At 56.7% G+C, this 13,290-nt stretch overlaps 3 protein-coding genes across 3 annotated transcripts; 1 reads left to right on the top strand and 2 right to left on the bottom strand.

The window, feature by feature from the left end:
• Positions 1-3,316: 3,316 nt before the first annotated feature.
• Positions 3,317-5,362, bottom strand: ISF_00409 (L-lactate ferricytochrome c oxidoreductase; the record flags this gene model as incomplete). Its single annotated transcript, XM_018844016.1, has 4 exons — positions 3,317-3,496; positions 3,643-3,716; positions 3,910-5,265; positions 5,335-5,362. The coding sequence occupies 4 exons, from the start codon at positions 5,360-5,362 to the stop codon at positions 3,317-3,319; spliced, it is 1,638 nt and encodes a 545-aa protein (XP_018708466.1).
• Positions 5,363-6,105: 743 nt separating this feature from the next.
• ISF_00408 (co-chaperone protein HscB) lies at positions 6,106-6,930 on the top strand (the record flags this gene model as incomplete). The annotated part of the gene is made up of 1 exon (XM_018844015.1): positions 6,106-6,930. One exon carries the CDS (start codon positions 6,106-6,108, stop codon positions 6,928-6,930), a length of 825 nt encoding a protein of 274 aa, XP_018708465.1.
• Positions 6,931-7,486: 556 nt separating this feature from the next.
• Positions 7,487-10,250, bottom strand: ISF_00407 (pH response protein PalF; the record flags this gene model as incomplete). The annotated part of the gene is made up of 2 exons (XM_018844014.1): positions 7,487-9,397; positions 9,459-10,250. The coding sequence occupies 2 exons, from the start codon at positions 10,248-10,250 to the stop codon at positions 7,487-7,489; spliced, it is 2,703 nt and encodes a 900-aa protein (XP_018708464.1).
• Between the last annotated feature and the right edge of the window lie 3,040 nt (positions 10,251-13,290).

The following is a 13,290-nucleotide window of genomic DNA, read 5'->3' as shown; positions in this document are numbered from 1 at the left end:
TTGGTACCCTTGGGCCGCGGTGGTGGCCCGCCTGGCGTCTCGCTAGCCCCAAGAAAGAGCAGACTTCCGATGCCCAGCAAACTGATGTGCTGGCCGGATGCCCTGCAATTACAGCACCGGCAACCACTAATAAAAGCCACCAGTGCCACACTCCCCAGACTCGCCCCGCAAAAGCCTCTAGCGCATCACTATCCCTCTGAGACCACCAGAGCAGATGCGCCCAGGGCCGGTTGGATTGCCAATCCACAACAAAGAAAGGGCAATAATCCCAGCGGATACATGCAGAAGACGACTCTTCTTTGCTGCAATTTGCAAATAAATCTCATGCAGCCACTGCCCCCCCGGATGGCGCACTAAAGGTCGACGGCGGCGGGCGGCGTCTACGCCTCGGCTCCTTGTGACGGCCAGCCTGACTGTCTCAGCCAAATCTACGAGACACAAGCGCACGTGAAATCGGGCATTCGATTTTACATCCATGATAACATCAGTCAGTAATGCCATTGCCGCGCTTTCAACGATGGCTCTTCTATCTGGGCGCGAGCAAGGAGAGCATCCATAATCCGCAGTGGAGGCAATAGCTCTCTGCGCTATAATGCGGCCCCGAAAACTCTGACTGGCCCTCATCTTGAGCATCACCTTACCCAGAATCTTTTCTTTCCCCCTGGGGCAACAAACTGGAGGAGGGTCTCGACAGGCGGTGGACTGTGCCCAAATCGCTGCTCGGCCCCTCCGAGTCAGGCCATCCATCTCAGCTTATTACTGGTTACAGCACACCGCAAGCCGCAAGCCGCACGCGACCACTCAACCCGACGCCACCCACACCCGCCTTGTATTGGCAACCTCTGAGGATGCTGCGTTTTTCCTCCTCCAGTTTTTACAGTGTTGCCACACGCCCGCCATCACGGCCCGCGGCGCTTTGGTACGTACCCTGGTCGTGCTGCCTCTTGATACAAGCAGCCCCCGAGTGCTACCTGTCACAGAGCCGCACGTCCTCCCCGGTTTAAACAGGGCCACAGAGCCTCACATACTGTACCTCCCCCGGTCGGTGGTGAAGCATATCAAAACGCAGTTATAGCAGATTATGCGGGCAATAATCAAACACGCACCACCCGGCCCAACAGCATACCACCTTCCCCCCATCCTAATGCTACACTGCAGTGCCGCTCGGGCTCTGGAATTCCGTCTCCAGCCAAGGTAAGGTGACTCGAACCATATCGCGGAGAGGGTTCTGTATTATTAGTCCCAGCATATTATATTACTCTTGAATATCCATATTGCTGCTGGGGTTGTGTTTGCTGCCTGCCATATCGCCCTCAATAGGTACCTAGTACCTACACAGAATGTGTGTACCAGTGCAAGGCTGCATCTCAACACCACGCAAGACAAGGAACGGCTCCAGCAATTTTTCTGCTTCTTCTGCAAAGCAGATGCACGTCAAATTTGCATATGATTGTGGTCCAGTTGACCAGTCTTCAGCCGCCCGTTGCCCATCAATGACCAAACCCGGCTCCCGGCCCCGTCACACTTGTACAACTTGAGCGTGCCAATTTTGGCACTGGGGCCCATCAAGTCCTGCTGCTGTCCACTTGGCAGGATTTTCGACGCATCTTCTGCCAACATTGGCACTGCCCATCAATTACCAATCGTACCGCGGCTGCGTCTGCCTTCAAGACATCCTTCTTCAGCAGTCTTGGCGGACATGAGAATCTATTCGGCCTCGAACCCTTTGTACAACACCCGTGTCCTACCCCACACACTTCAGTCGACGTCGACCGAACAACGCCCCCAAAGAAAAACTCTGTTCGACGTCTGCACCCTAGCTTGGCTCCATCGCGGACCAATATTCAGGAAAAGGCAATCGGTCGCCCCTCTATCGACACGGGCTGGAAATGCCCATGTCCCCCGGGCCCACCAAGCTAAATGCAGCTTGACCCCAAAATGGGTGCAGAGAGCGGCAGCCAGTGCCAATCATCAGTGGTGATCATACCTACAGTATCATACATACCAGTGCACGCAGTGTGTGGCGACTCTGCAACTGACACAATCCAAGGCTGATCATGCTATCAGCACTGTTGTATCTAGTCATCAGCGCTGCTCGCTGATTGACCGGCTAGGTTCCGAAGCGTGGCCTGTGCGACTCTTGATCTGCCGTTGCGGCGAGGAAGCCAATCGTCGGGCGCCAGTCTGATGCATGTAGACGATCCTACGCTGTCATTGCTATGCTGGCAATGGACAGCAGTTTGCCCGCCTCACCCTCAAATCCGGGGTATACCCTTTGGAAGCGTTACTTACACCAGCAACTTCCTCCTCTCAGCCCGGTTAGACGAGCAATACGACTGGTTCAGTCTGGCGAAAATAGAACGCTGCGAGATTATAGCTGAGCGCGCCTTCTAGTCACTTATCTGCATTATCGCAAATCCAACACAGAAAGCTTATGTAGCAGGCATCTATTAGCGGTATGCTTCAGCTGAGCTGCATCCAGCTTATATGGCGTCTTCTCCTCTCAGCACTCCTCGAAAAGTCGACGAGTATGCGACGAGTATGCGACAAGTAAAGTTTCCCTTGTTTGGAATTGGAAGATCTTGGACGGCGACGTCGAACTTTCCGGCATAGGCAACAACCCCTGCGGCGTGGCGCAACCAAGGCCGTCACGAGCCATACCAAATTAGAATTGGAGTCTTGTTGATCCTCATCGCATCTGGGGCGTTCCCCCGTTGCTGGCGCTGGACCAGCTCTCAATTGAGTTGAAGCCGCCTCTTCTCGGCGTACGCGTACTGGTACAGCCTGCGATCACAAGAGGGAGCAAAAATAGCCAGCCAAGGCGTCGTCGTCGAACCATTGCCCAGCTGCCAACCAGTGTTGCCCGCACAAGACAGCGATAATCCCACTTCACCTATGCACACGATATGGGGCCGCGCAATTACTTGCCCCGTATCACATGCAGACGTTTTAATAAGTACAAAGGACACTGGCCCATATACCTCGCCGGCGATGTTGCTTGGCATGTCTGGCGCATTCACGACAGCAAACTACATGACGGGCACATGACAGGCGCATAACAAGGAAAGTTTTGCAAGCCTCATTGTTTCGGTTCGAGTTCAATTAAGTATTCAAGGTGCTCAGCCTACCTTGGCAACCCCCGCATCTATTGCCTGCAAACTATATTACACGCTTCGCCAAGCCAAGGGCCGGCCTCCAATCCGCCGTTCTAGGCGTACGCCCTTAACCGTGTCTTCTATTACGGTCTCTTATAGCTTCGACTTTGTCCACAAGCCCTGGCGGTCTATCCCAGACTCGCCATCATAGATATCCCTCTCTACACGTCGAGTATTGAGCTAAGAAGAGGGGGCGGGAGTGTTAGCCAGGTACAAGCAAGGCGCACTTTGTAGTAGTCACGAGTCTCATGATAGGGGGGATCGCCAGAGATCTGGGGACTTGTGGGGGTAGGGCTTCGGTCGAGGAGACTCAAGTCGGTGCAAGCGTCGACTATCAATAGCTACTATGGTTTTGCAACCAATGCCTCGTTTCAGACTCAAGGCATAGATCATCCGTTACGATCATGAGGAAGCAACTGAGCAGCACAAAGCCGATAGTAGACCAAGGGAGGGAGACACAATCAAATAAAGTGCAGGGTTTACTTACTGCAGATGGGCGAAGCTCCGGTATAGAGCGAGCGCCGATGAGGCGCATTGCAGTCGCAATTTCGGCTTGCAGGACTAGTTTCAGGCAAGGAGGATTAGCACAGCCTATATCTCGTGCGCTTTTCCAGACACATATTGCAGCCGCGTCAATTGGGAACAGCCGGAGGTATTCAGAATTCCAACAGCTTTGGCACATGCAACGCCAAAGACGGCGGCTTGCAAAAATGAAGAATGGAGATCACTGGCGGCGGGGAGGGGGGTGACTTACTCTCAAACATGCGCTCCACGCCGGCCTGCCCGCCGGCACCCAGGCCATAGAGCGGCGCGCGGCCGACGCCTACGCCGCGGGCGCCGAGGCACAGGGCCTTGACGACGTCGGTGCCGCGGCGGATGCCGCCGTCGATCCAAACCTCGAGGCGGGTGAGCACCTCCGGGCAGTACTTGCGGATCTCCAGCAGGGTGTGCAGCGGTGGCGGCGCCGTGTCGCACGCGCGGCCGCCGTGGTTCGACAGGATGATGGCCTTGACCTGCGGGTGGCACCGCATCGCCAGGTACGCGTCCTCGTGCGCCTGCACACCCTTGAGCACGATCGGCAGGTCCGTGTGCGCCGCCAGCCACGGCAGCGTCTCCGCCCAGGTCAGGTCCGCCGCGGTGCCGTGGAAGAGCTGCTGGCCGACCCCGCCGCCGCCCGGCCGCGCCTCCACGCCCGGATTGCCCGCCGCGGCGACGCGCACCCCGCCCGCCCGGCCGAGGTTGCCGCGCTCGTCCAGCTCCCGCTTGCCCGGCGTCGGCGCGTCCAGCGTCAGGCAGATGAACTTGTAGTGCTCCCGCAGCGCGTTGACGCGCCGCAGCATCGCGGCGGTCTTGTCGCGCGCGTCCTGCACGTACACCTGCCAGCCGAACAGCTGGCCCGCGGGCGCGCCCTCGACGATCTGCTCGGGGGTCATCGAGGCGTTGTTGGAGACGACGGTCATGGCGCCGAAGCGCGCGGCGGCGCGCGCGATGCCCGCCTCGCCGTCGGGGTGGGCGAGGCGCGCCATGGCCGCGGGCGCGACGAAGACGGGCGTGGAGACGGCGTGGCCCAGGAACGAGGTCGACTGGTCGTTTGCGCGCACGTTGACGAGCACGCGCTGCCGCATGCTGATGGCCCGATAGACTTCGTTGTTGCGCACCTTGCTGATCTGGTCGTCCGAGGCGGAGAAGTAGTAAGCCCACGCGCGCGGCGAGATGCGCTTGGCGGCCTCCTTTTCAATGTCGTCGAGGCTGAGCAGGGTTTCCACAGGGAGCAACGGTTCCGGCTCGCTCTTTGCGGCGGCCGGAGAAGGAGGGCTGGGTGTTGCTGCTGTTGCCGGCGGTGCCGACGATGATGAGGATGAAGTTGATGATGCGGCGTTGAGCTTCTCTTGGCTCTCGGCAGATACGGTGCCGAGAACGGCTTCCGGGGCGAGGTTCTCCTCAAGCGTCCCGGGCGGGTGCACGGGGTCATAGTCCTCGGTGGCGTCCTGGCCGGCGAGGGAGAGGATGATCCGCGAGCCGCCCGGGTGCGAGCTTAGAAAGGACGTGACATCGTAGACCTTGCCGTACAGGATGACCCAGCAGCTTTCAGGCGTGTTGTGGCGGGCGACTGTTTGGGCGACGAGCGTGAGTATTTGTCGGCTGAACACGAAGCGAGAGAGATGGATATGAGGCTTACCTTCAGCCGCGTCAAGTTCGGGAGCCATGGCTGGAGATTTTTCTGAGAGTTTGTGGAAGAAAGTGCGGGAGGAGGATTGTAGAGAGGGCGCCGGATGATGAAGCACCGGAGAGGTTTGATGATGTTTGCGCCAGCGGCTGATTGGGCTGGGCAGCGTGTACAAACGGACGATTGCACAAGGGCACACACGCGGGCCTTTGCGATAGAAGTGGAACAGGGAAACAAAAAAAGCGAAGAAAAGAAAGTGCTCATCAGTAAAGAAGAGAAGGCAATCGCCAGAGATATGAATCAGATAGAAAAAGGTTGGGCTCGTTCGGGTTCAATTGCCGATGTCCGGTGCGCTGATATCGAGAAAGATTCAAGGTTGCCGTTTCGGAGGGCATTTGATTGGCGGGAAATCAAGACCGAGTTGTGGGGGAGAGCGCCGATACTAACTCCAAGGTACAGGGCATATCCGTATATACCTAATAACACGAATAACGTGGCTGGCTTCCAGCGGAGATGCTCCCCGTTGCCGGCCCAGAATATGGAGGGGAATCAAGAGGAAAGTCTACTAGGCAGTCTTCGCCGCTCATTACCCCGGTTGGCGGGTTGGGCATGAGGGGCTCCACTGAAATTTTCCCAGCTTTCTTCCCGACGTCATATCAAACAACGCACCTACACGGCAACCAACATTCATTCACGCAGCACCGTTTTTCATTTGCATCTCGGGTCCATTGCCGGCACTGTTGGAGCCTTGATTCAAACGCCATCGACGCCTATCTGATCGATATGCGCTCCTTTATCGCGGCGGTCCTGCGCGCCGGCGGCGCACCGCCATCCCGACGCGTCCGCTGCTACTCGTCATCGCCCAGCGGCGCGCTCGCCGCCCTGGCTACACATCACCGAAGCCAACTAGTACAAAACCACTCGACGATGACGACGACGACGACGGCATCGTCCCTGCCACCACAACATAACCACCGCCGTCACTTCTCCCAACACCGTCCGCAGCCCCTCCGACTTGCCGCCTCCCCCGCCGATACCTCCGAGCCACCACCACCACCACCACCCGCCCCCTCAACGCACTACGACCTCTTCCCCGCGACCCTCCCCCTCGGCCCCCCTCCGCGCGGCCACTTCCCCATCGACACCCGCGCCCTTCGTCGCGAGTTCCTCTCCCTCCAAGCCCGCGCCCACCCGGACCTGCACCCGCCCGGCGCCGCCAAAACCTCCGCGGCCGCGCTCTCCGCGCGCATCAACGACGCCTACCGCACGCTCGCCAACCCGTTGCTGCGCGCGCAGTACCTGCTCGCGCTGCGCGGCGTCGACGTCGCCGCCGACGAGCGCCTGAAGGTGGACGAGCCGGCGCTGCTGGGCGAGGTGCTGGAGGCGCGGGAGGAGATTGAGGAGGCGCGGGTGGAGGAGGACCTGGAGCCGGCGCGGGAGGCGAACGAGGCGCGCATCGCGGCGGGCGAGGAGGCGCTGGAGGTGGCGTTCAGGGAGGACGACGTCGAGGCGGCCAAGAGGGAGGCGGTGAGGATGCGGTACTGGGTCAACATCAGGGAGAGCCTGGACAACTGGGAGCCGGGCAAGCCGATTGTGCTGGAGCACTGAGGGGCAAGACGAGGCGGACTGTATAAGGGGAGGGGGACGTGTAAGATATGAACCATTTGAAAATATAGATCGCCAGATAAATAGACAAGCATGTGCAAAGTTTGTACACTAATGCCAGGAATTCGCAAGATACGCTGCAGCATTACGCAGTTGCTGCTATACAAAACAAATATCCATAATGAAAAAAGTATATATATATATTTCAAAGAGTTCATCATGTACAGCAGGAGACAGGTTTCTCCTGGACCCTTCCCCAAAACTCCTCCATGGTATAAATAAAGAAAAAAAGATGCCCCCCTTCCTCCCCCTGTTCACCCTTCCAAAGTTTGTAAAAAAAGCAGAGACGCCGATATCCGGATATTTGTTTGCCCGCTAACCAGGGATTCTTTTGCCATGAAGATGAGAACATAGTTTGAGCAGAAAAAAAAAACGAAGCAAGATGGAAGCTGATGATGAAGAAAGATAGGACCGTGTATGTTGGTACTACATTGGTATCAGAAATGCCAGAAGAGGCTGACTCGAAAAAGGCATGCGCATCGACATGCTACGGTTAGTATCACCGTTGATACGCAGGCAGCTGCTCGCCAGTTGACCGTTGATTGCTGCGTGATGGACCGGCAGAAGACGATGGACCAGCACTCACGCCGTATCCCGCCAACTCCTCCTCATCCTCGTCGAACACCGGCGCGCTCGGCTCTGCGTCGGCATCGTTCGCCGGGCTCGGGCCGTCGGAGCGCTCCATATCATCTGGGAACTCTGGCGGCGCGCTCGCTTCGTTGATGAGGCGCCGCCGTTCTAGTTCTTGCTTGTCCTCTGCTGGAAAGGCAGATGAACCGTGCAGGTCGTCCTCGCTAGGGGCTGACGGCCCCGCTACCGCCTCGTGATCCGTGGGCGCCGACGGCCCGGCTAAAGGCGCCTGGTCGTGCGCGTCGTAAATGTTGTCCTCGTCTGGTGCGGACGGAGAGGACGACGGGCCTGCTGCTGACGGCTGGCTCGGCAACAGGCGTGTTTCCGCCTGTCGTATGCGTTCCTTCTCCGACATATTGCGCGAATCAGGCATATGTGGCTGCGGAATGTATGCCGGGGCTGCCTCACGCGAGTGCCCGTTGACGTGACTATGCGAGTGAAAATCAGGTTGGGACGCTGCTGCGGGACTTGCGTTGGCCCGGGAGGGGTGTAACAACGGCGGTTGCGAGGCGTAGTTGCGCTCGCTCGGAGCTGTGGTATAGATGACGGGAGAGGCGGCGGATGAACGTTCGCTCAATTCGGCGCGGATGATGTCGTCCTCGTCGCTTTCCGTCACGCGGGGTGTTGGGAGACGGGGTGATATTCGGAGTAGCTTCCGCCGGCGAGAACTGTCGACTGTGCCTACAACTGTTTCCATGGACACCGATACGACGCCCTTTTGGCGCCGCAGGGGAGACGTATCAATAATATTTGTTGCCACTCGGGGGCCGTAGGCGTTGTCCACGCCAGAGGTCATGTACTGGCCCAGGCGAGTAGTGGACTGTGCGCCTTGAAGCATCTGGCTCGAGAGCTTGCCGCCCAAGTCGACAATCACTTCGATGTGGTAACGAAAGCTTACCATGGCACCTGGAACGCCTCGTATTGTGGGAAATGCGTCGTCTGGTAGCTTCAGTGAACAGGTAACCGACGCATGCAGCGACAAAGGATCGATGATTAGCGGCGCCGTGTTCTGGTCCAAGTCTTTGCGGAACATGCTCGTTGAGCCTGTTGAGGATAACGACAATCCAGCAAGCCCTGTTCTCGACCTTGGGTATCCATCGTCACCAATGGCTTCAAAGTCATTCCCAGAGAATAGGGACGCAGCAGGCGCCGAGTCAATTTTACTCTGACGAAACAATGTCACAATGACACCCGTCAAGCACTTTAAACGCTTAATGTGCTGCACAGATACGCGCACAGTAACCATATCCCCAGCCAGGCATCCACCCTTGAGTAGTTCAATAGTGGCGGTGATGGTTTTGTTGTCGACCAACTTTTGTTTGGATGGCGACTTGAATGTAGATGCGTGAGATAGTGGCGTGACGTCGCTGCGGCTTACCGCCGTGCTTATGCTGCGACCGCTTTCGCCGCTTATTTCGCTTCGCACGTCGATTTGAGTAGGCCCGCGGTTGTTTTCTGGCTGAGTACTATCGCGCGCGGAATCGGAGGCGGCTCCGGTTCGTTCTACGGAGCCTGCTTCGGAGGTGTGATCGTTGGGCACGCCGGTGGGTGGCGGCTCTGGAATTGGAGCCGGTGGCTTGTCGAGTATGACTGATCGTTTCCGCCGTGTGCGTTTAGAGATGGGTTCGAGGAATATGGTTCGCGATCGCGGGGGCGGAAGGTGGCCAATATCAATCTTTTCGACGAGCAGAACGCGCTTTTCGCACGACATGGTGGGCGCAATGGCAGTCGGTCTTGTCAGTGTGGCTGTAATCATGTAAGATATAGTGCCGCGTTCAAACTGGAGGTCATTTGTCAGTATCAGGGCCACTAAGGGCGTCAAAGTGCACAGGTTGTCGTACGTCAATGCTGCTAGGCAGGCCAATGTCGGGGAATATGAGCTGAAAGCCGAACTCGTAGCGGCCGGCTTCGAGCCTGCCCTCGCCGGCGAGAACTTGCTCGTCCTGGAAGAGGCTCGCAAGGCCATTGCCGTGGTACTGCGGGAGCTCGGATATGCCGCCGCGCGGGGCCACGGGAGAGCCACTAGCCTTGGCTTTGGCGGAGGCATCTTTGAAAACGTGAACATAGCCGTGGAGGGCGACGACGAGATGCGTGATGCGGATCGCCTTGAGGACAGCAACGTTGACGTGGCCGCGGACCGTGTCGCCAGCGTTGTACGTCCGGTGGGGCTCGTCGGGACGGATGTGAAAGTCGAGGACGTTACGATTGCGAGATCTTATGTTGAAAGAGGGTAGGTTGAGGCGAGAGAGCAAAGCGGCGGTGCGGGACGTGGAGGTGTTGGAGGTGGCTGAGTGGACGGACGGCGGCGTCGCGGGTTTGGCGGATGATGATGATGCGGAGGAGGCGGCATTGTCAAGAGTGGTGTTGAGTCGAGGCACGGCCGTTGAAGACATCGCGCCGGCAGGTGCAGCAACGGCAGCAGTAGCACCCGTGTCAGCGGTACGGTGGTCGGCGGCGGAAGCGGCGGCAGCAGCAGCTACCCGAGGCGACGCCGGCGGCCCGGTGGAAGGCACCGCCGTCGTAACGGCCGCGGGTTTTGGATCGTCATCGGAGGGCGCGCCGGGGTTTGGGTTGCTGCTGCTGCTGCTGCTGTTGCCGCCGCCGTGGTGCGAGCCGGCTGCGGCGAGCGGCATGGGCAACGTTGACGAGCGCAGAGCGGTAGACGACGCGTGCTCATGCGCTGAGGACGAGCGTCGAGGGCAGAGTCCCGAATCGAGTGGTGATGAAGGAGCGAAAGAGGTTGGAGGGGCTTATAGATGTATAATAATACACATGTTCCAGATTCGAAGAAATATTTGACGATGATTTAAAAATGTGGACTGGTTTCGAGGGTTGCAGGAGAGGGAGGGGGGGATTAGATGGTTGGTGATCCGAGAGCAGGGAAATGGGTAATGATGGGTGCAGCTACTAGCTGGCTGTCGTTGGTCTGGTATCCTTCCTGGTGGGCTGCAGACAATGGTGTGCGGTTTGGCTTCCGTTTCGAGAGCGAGTTGCCTGAGCCACAAAGCTCCACAAGCGTTGGTGACGGGGATGGGCTATTTTTGCGACTATGGTGTGTGCCTGTCAGGTAGCATTGAGGCGTTTCCTTTTTTTCCCTTGCCTGGGGAATGCTTGTTGTTAGCGGTTGCCCATACGCTCTGTTGGGGAGAGAGAGAGGAGAGGAATATGTGTTGGTACATCGATGAGCAACGGCCGGCCTAGGACTCGTAGAAAGTGTCCGGCAACCAATGAATGACCCGGGACCTGGTGAGGTACCGAGAAAAAAAAACGAGAAATTAATAAACTGAGATGGAGAAGCAGAAGCAGAAGCGAAGCAAAGCAAAGCAAGGGTTTGGAATGTGCCCAAGGCTGCAGGTGCGAGGCGGTGATGTATGTAGGCGAGGGGAGGCTGTGCCTGATCCTAGGGGAAAGTGTTGGCCTGGAGGGAGTGGCGCAGTGGCTGTCGGCGGTTGAATTGGGGGCAGTATCGAAAGGGCGGGTGGCTTGAATGTGAGGCGAGGCTGCAGGAATAGGTGCCACTGTCAACTGTCAAGTGTCACTTTATTAGCAGGTACAGTAGGTACCACCGTGGCTGCTGAGCAAATGTCTTGGCTTTCAACCCCCCAAGGCCCGTAGTTGGAGAAGTAGGAGCTATCCGTACTTTCTCAACGCCTTCAATGTATTCTCTTCCAACATTGTCATTCATCTCCGACTCGTCTTGACGTGTCAGTTTCGATAGTGGACTCTGGTGGGGGACTCACTCTGATAACTTGAAATGCGCCAGCTCGCCACCATGGCCTGAAAACGGTAGGTAAAAAGGCACCTACCGCCGCCGACTCCAACACGGCAACTCACAGTTCCCTCTCACACAACTCTCAACCCACACTTATCCCACACTCATCAGCCACACTCACTCGCCCAGTCGCGGTGCCCGCCTGTACATACGAGGTCACCGGTGATAACGTTGCTCTCGCTTATTGCACTAATAATCCTCTCCGTTCACTACCCGTCGTCTATTCGTACATGCCATTCATTCCAGGATAAAAGGGACCCTTCATTTACCGCCTTCTCCACCGCCTACAGAAAGAAATTGAGGAACCCTGGATATCAACCTGTATCGAAGAAAGCCCGCAAGCCCGCAAGCCCGCAAGCCAGCTGAACAATTTTACGTAGCAATCCCTGATCCATGTAGGCATGTCTTAAAACGCCCAGTATCGCAACGAACTTGGATGTTGCCGATTTGGGCCTCCTGCAGGAGATGCCACGCCGCAAGTTCATCACCAAAACCCGCAGCCGCATGCTGTATGTACGTGCCGCGATACGAATATACACATCCAGGCTTTCCCTCCCGTCGTCCGTCTCATCTCTCCCCTCATCGCCAAGCAAAATGGAAGCCTCCGAAGGCGTAGAAAAGGGGAACATTCCCGTGCCAAGCCCCCAGCTGGCATCGACCAAAACGAAAGAAAAAAAAAACCCTCTAATCAAGTAGTTTTGATTAATATAGTCGTTGAGAATATTAACGGATATACGCGCGCAAGTAAATCCAAACTATTGATAACCCGTCTGGATGAACGAACCCCGGTAAACTAGCGCTGGGGACTATGTATGTAGCTGCTGCATCGTCGGGCCTTTTCTCTTTCTCTTTCACTGCCTCACAGGCTCGGCTCTTCATGAAAATTGCACTGTATACTTCGCCGGCATGCGCAAGTCGTGCGGCAGGCACTTGATGTGATGTGATGTATGTACATACATAGTTCTCGGCGCGGTAACCTTCAACAGCGCTACCGCGACAAGCCCATCCCGCCTCAAAAGGTAAAAATACCGAAAAAAAATCAAAGCACGCTTTATTAAAAAGCGTTCGGGCAGTTTCGAGCCTAAATAGCACCACCGCCACAACTGAAGGACGCTACTGCATGCAGCCGGGAAAAACCAAACTCACCGCGCGTGTTTTGTTACCGTTCCGTCGTCGGGCAGGCAGAAAGGTCGAAGGAGCGAAGTTCATGTCTGCGGGTTTCATCACCACCTACCAGCCATGAGCCCGACGCATCATCTTGTCGAATGAAGTACTTCCGTGCCCCCTCCATTTCGGCCGTCGCACACCCCAACGCAAGCCGTGTTTCTGCTGTCGAACGAACATGTGAGATGGCTCATCGTTGCATTGCAGGAAAAGGTGACCCGTCACGTCCACAACACCACACACTCACACGGCAGCCATGTCGTCAGACGATACGACTCAGAGAACGTGGTTGAATCGCAAGGACCGGGGTGCGGCCGGCAGCGATCAGCAATGCATGATGTCAAGGCAGGTTGGAAAAAGAAAATAACCAAAAAAAGATAGGGAGGTAGGGATATCGAGAACATGAATCGCCGTTTCATTGCACCATCGTCATAATCGAGGGGTGTCAAGTACAACACGCTACTAAAACAATCTTGCACGACTCATTCACCTAGCCAGCGTCAATCACCATCCATGTACGTACATCACTGTCGCTTCAGCGGTCCAGAGCTGGCAAATGCTTTTTATATTTGCATTCGTCTCAACTATCCTACTCTATGCGGGTATTCCCTCCAAGTCAGAACAGACTCTTATCCTACATGTTACTTGCCGCCAAAAACAGAAAACCAACAACGCCAGTCTGATGAATCCTTTACATGCTCGTAGCCGTCTCCAAGAAATCGCAAGATCGCCATGAT

Source organism: Cordyceps fumosorosea (assembly GCF_001636725.1).
Source record: "Cordyceps fumosorosea ARSEF 2679 chromosome Unknown scaffold_1, whole genome shotgun sequence".
NCBI classification, from domain to species: Eukaryota; Fungi; Ascomycota; class Sordariomycetes; order Hypocreales; family Cordycipitaceae; genus Cordyceps; species Cordyceps fumosorosea.
Note: the sequence above shows the minus strand (reverse complement) of the source record. Positions and strands in the feature narration are given on the sequence as shown.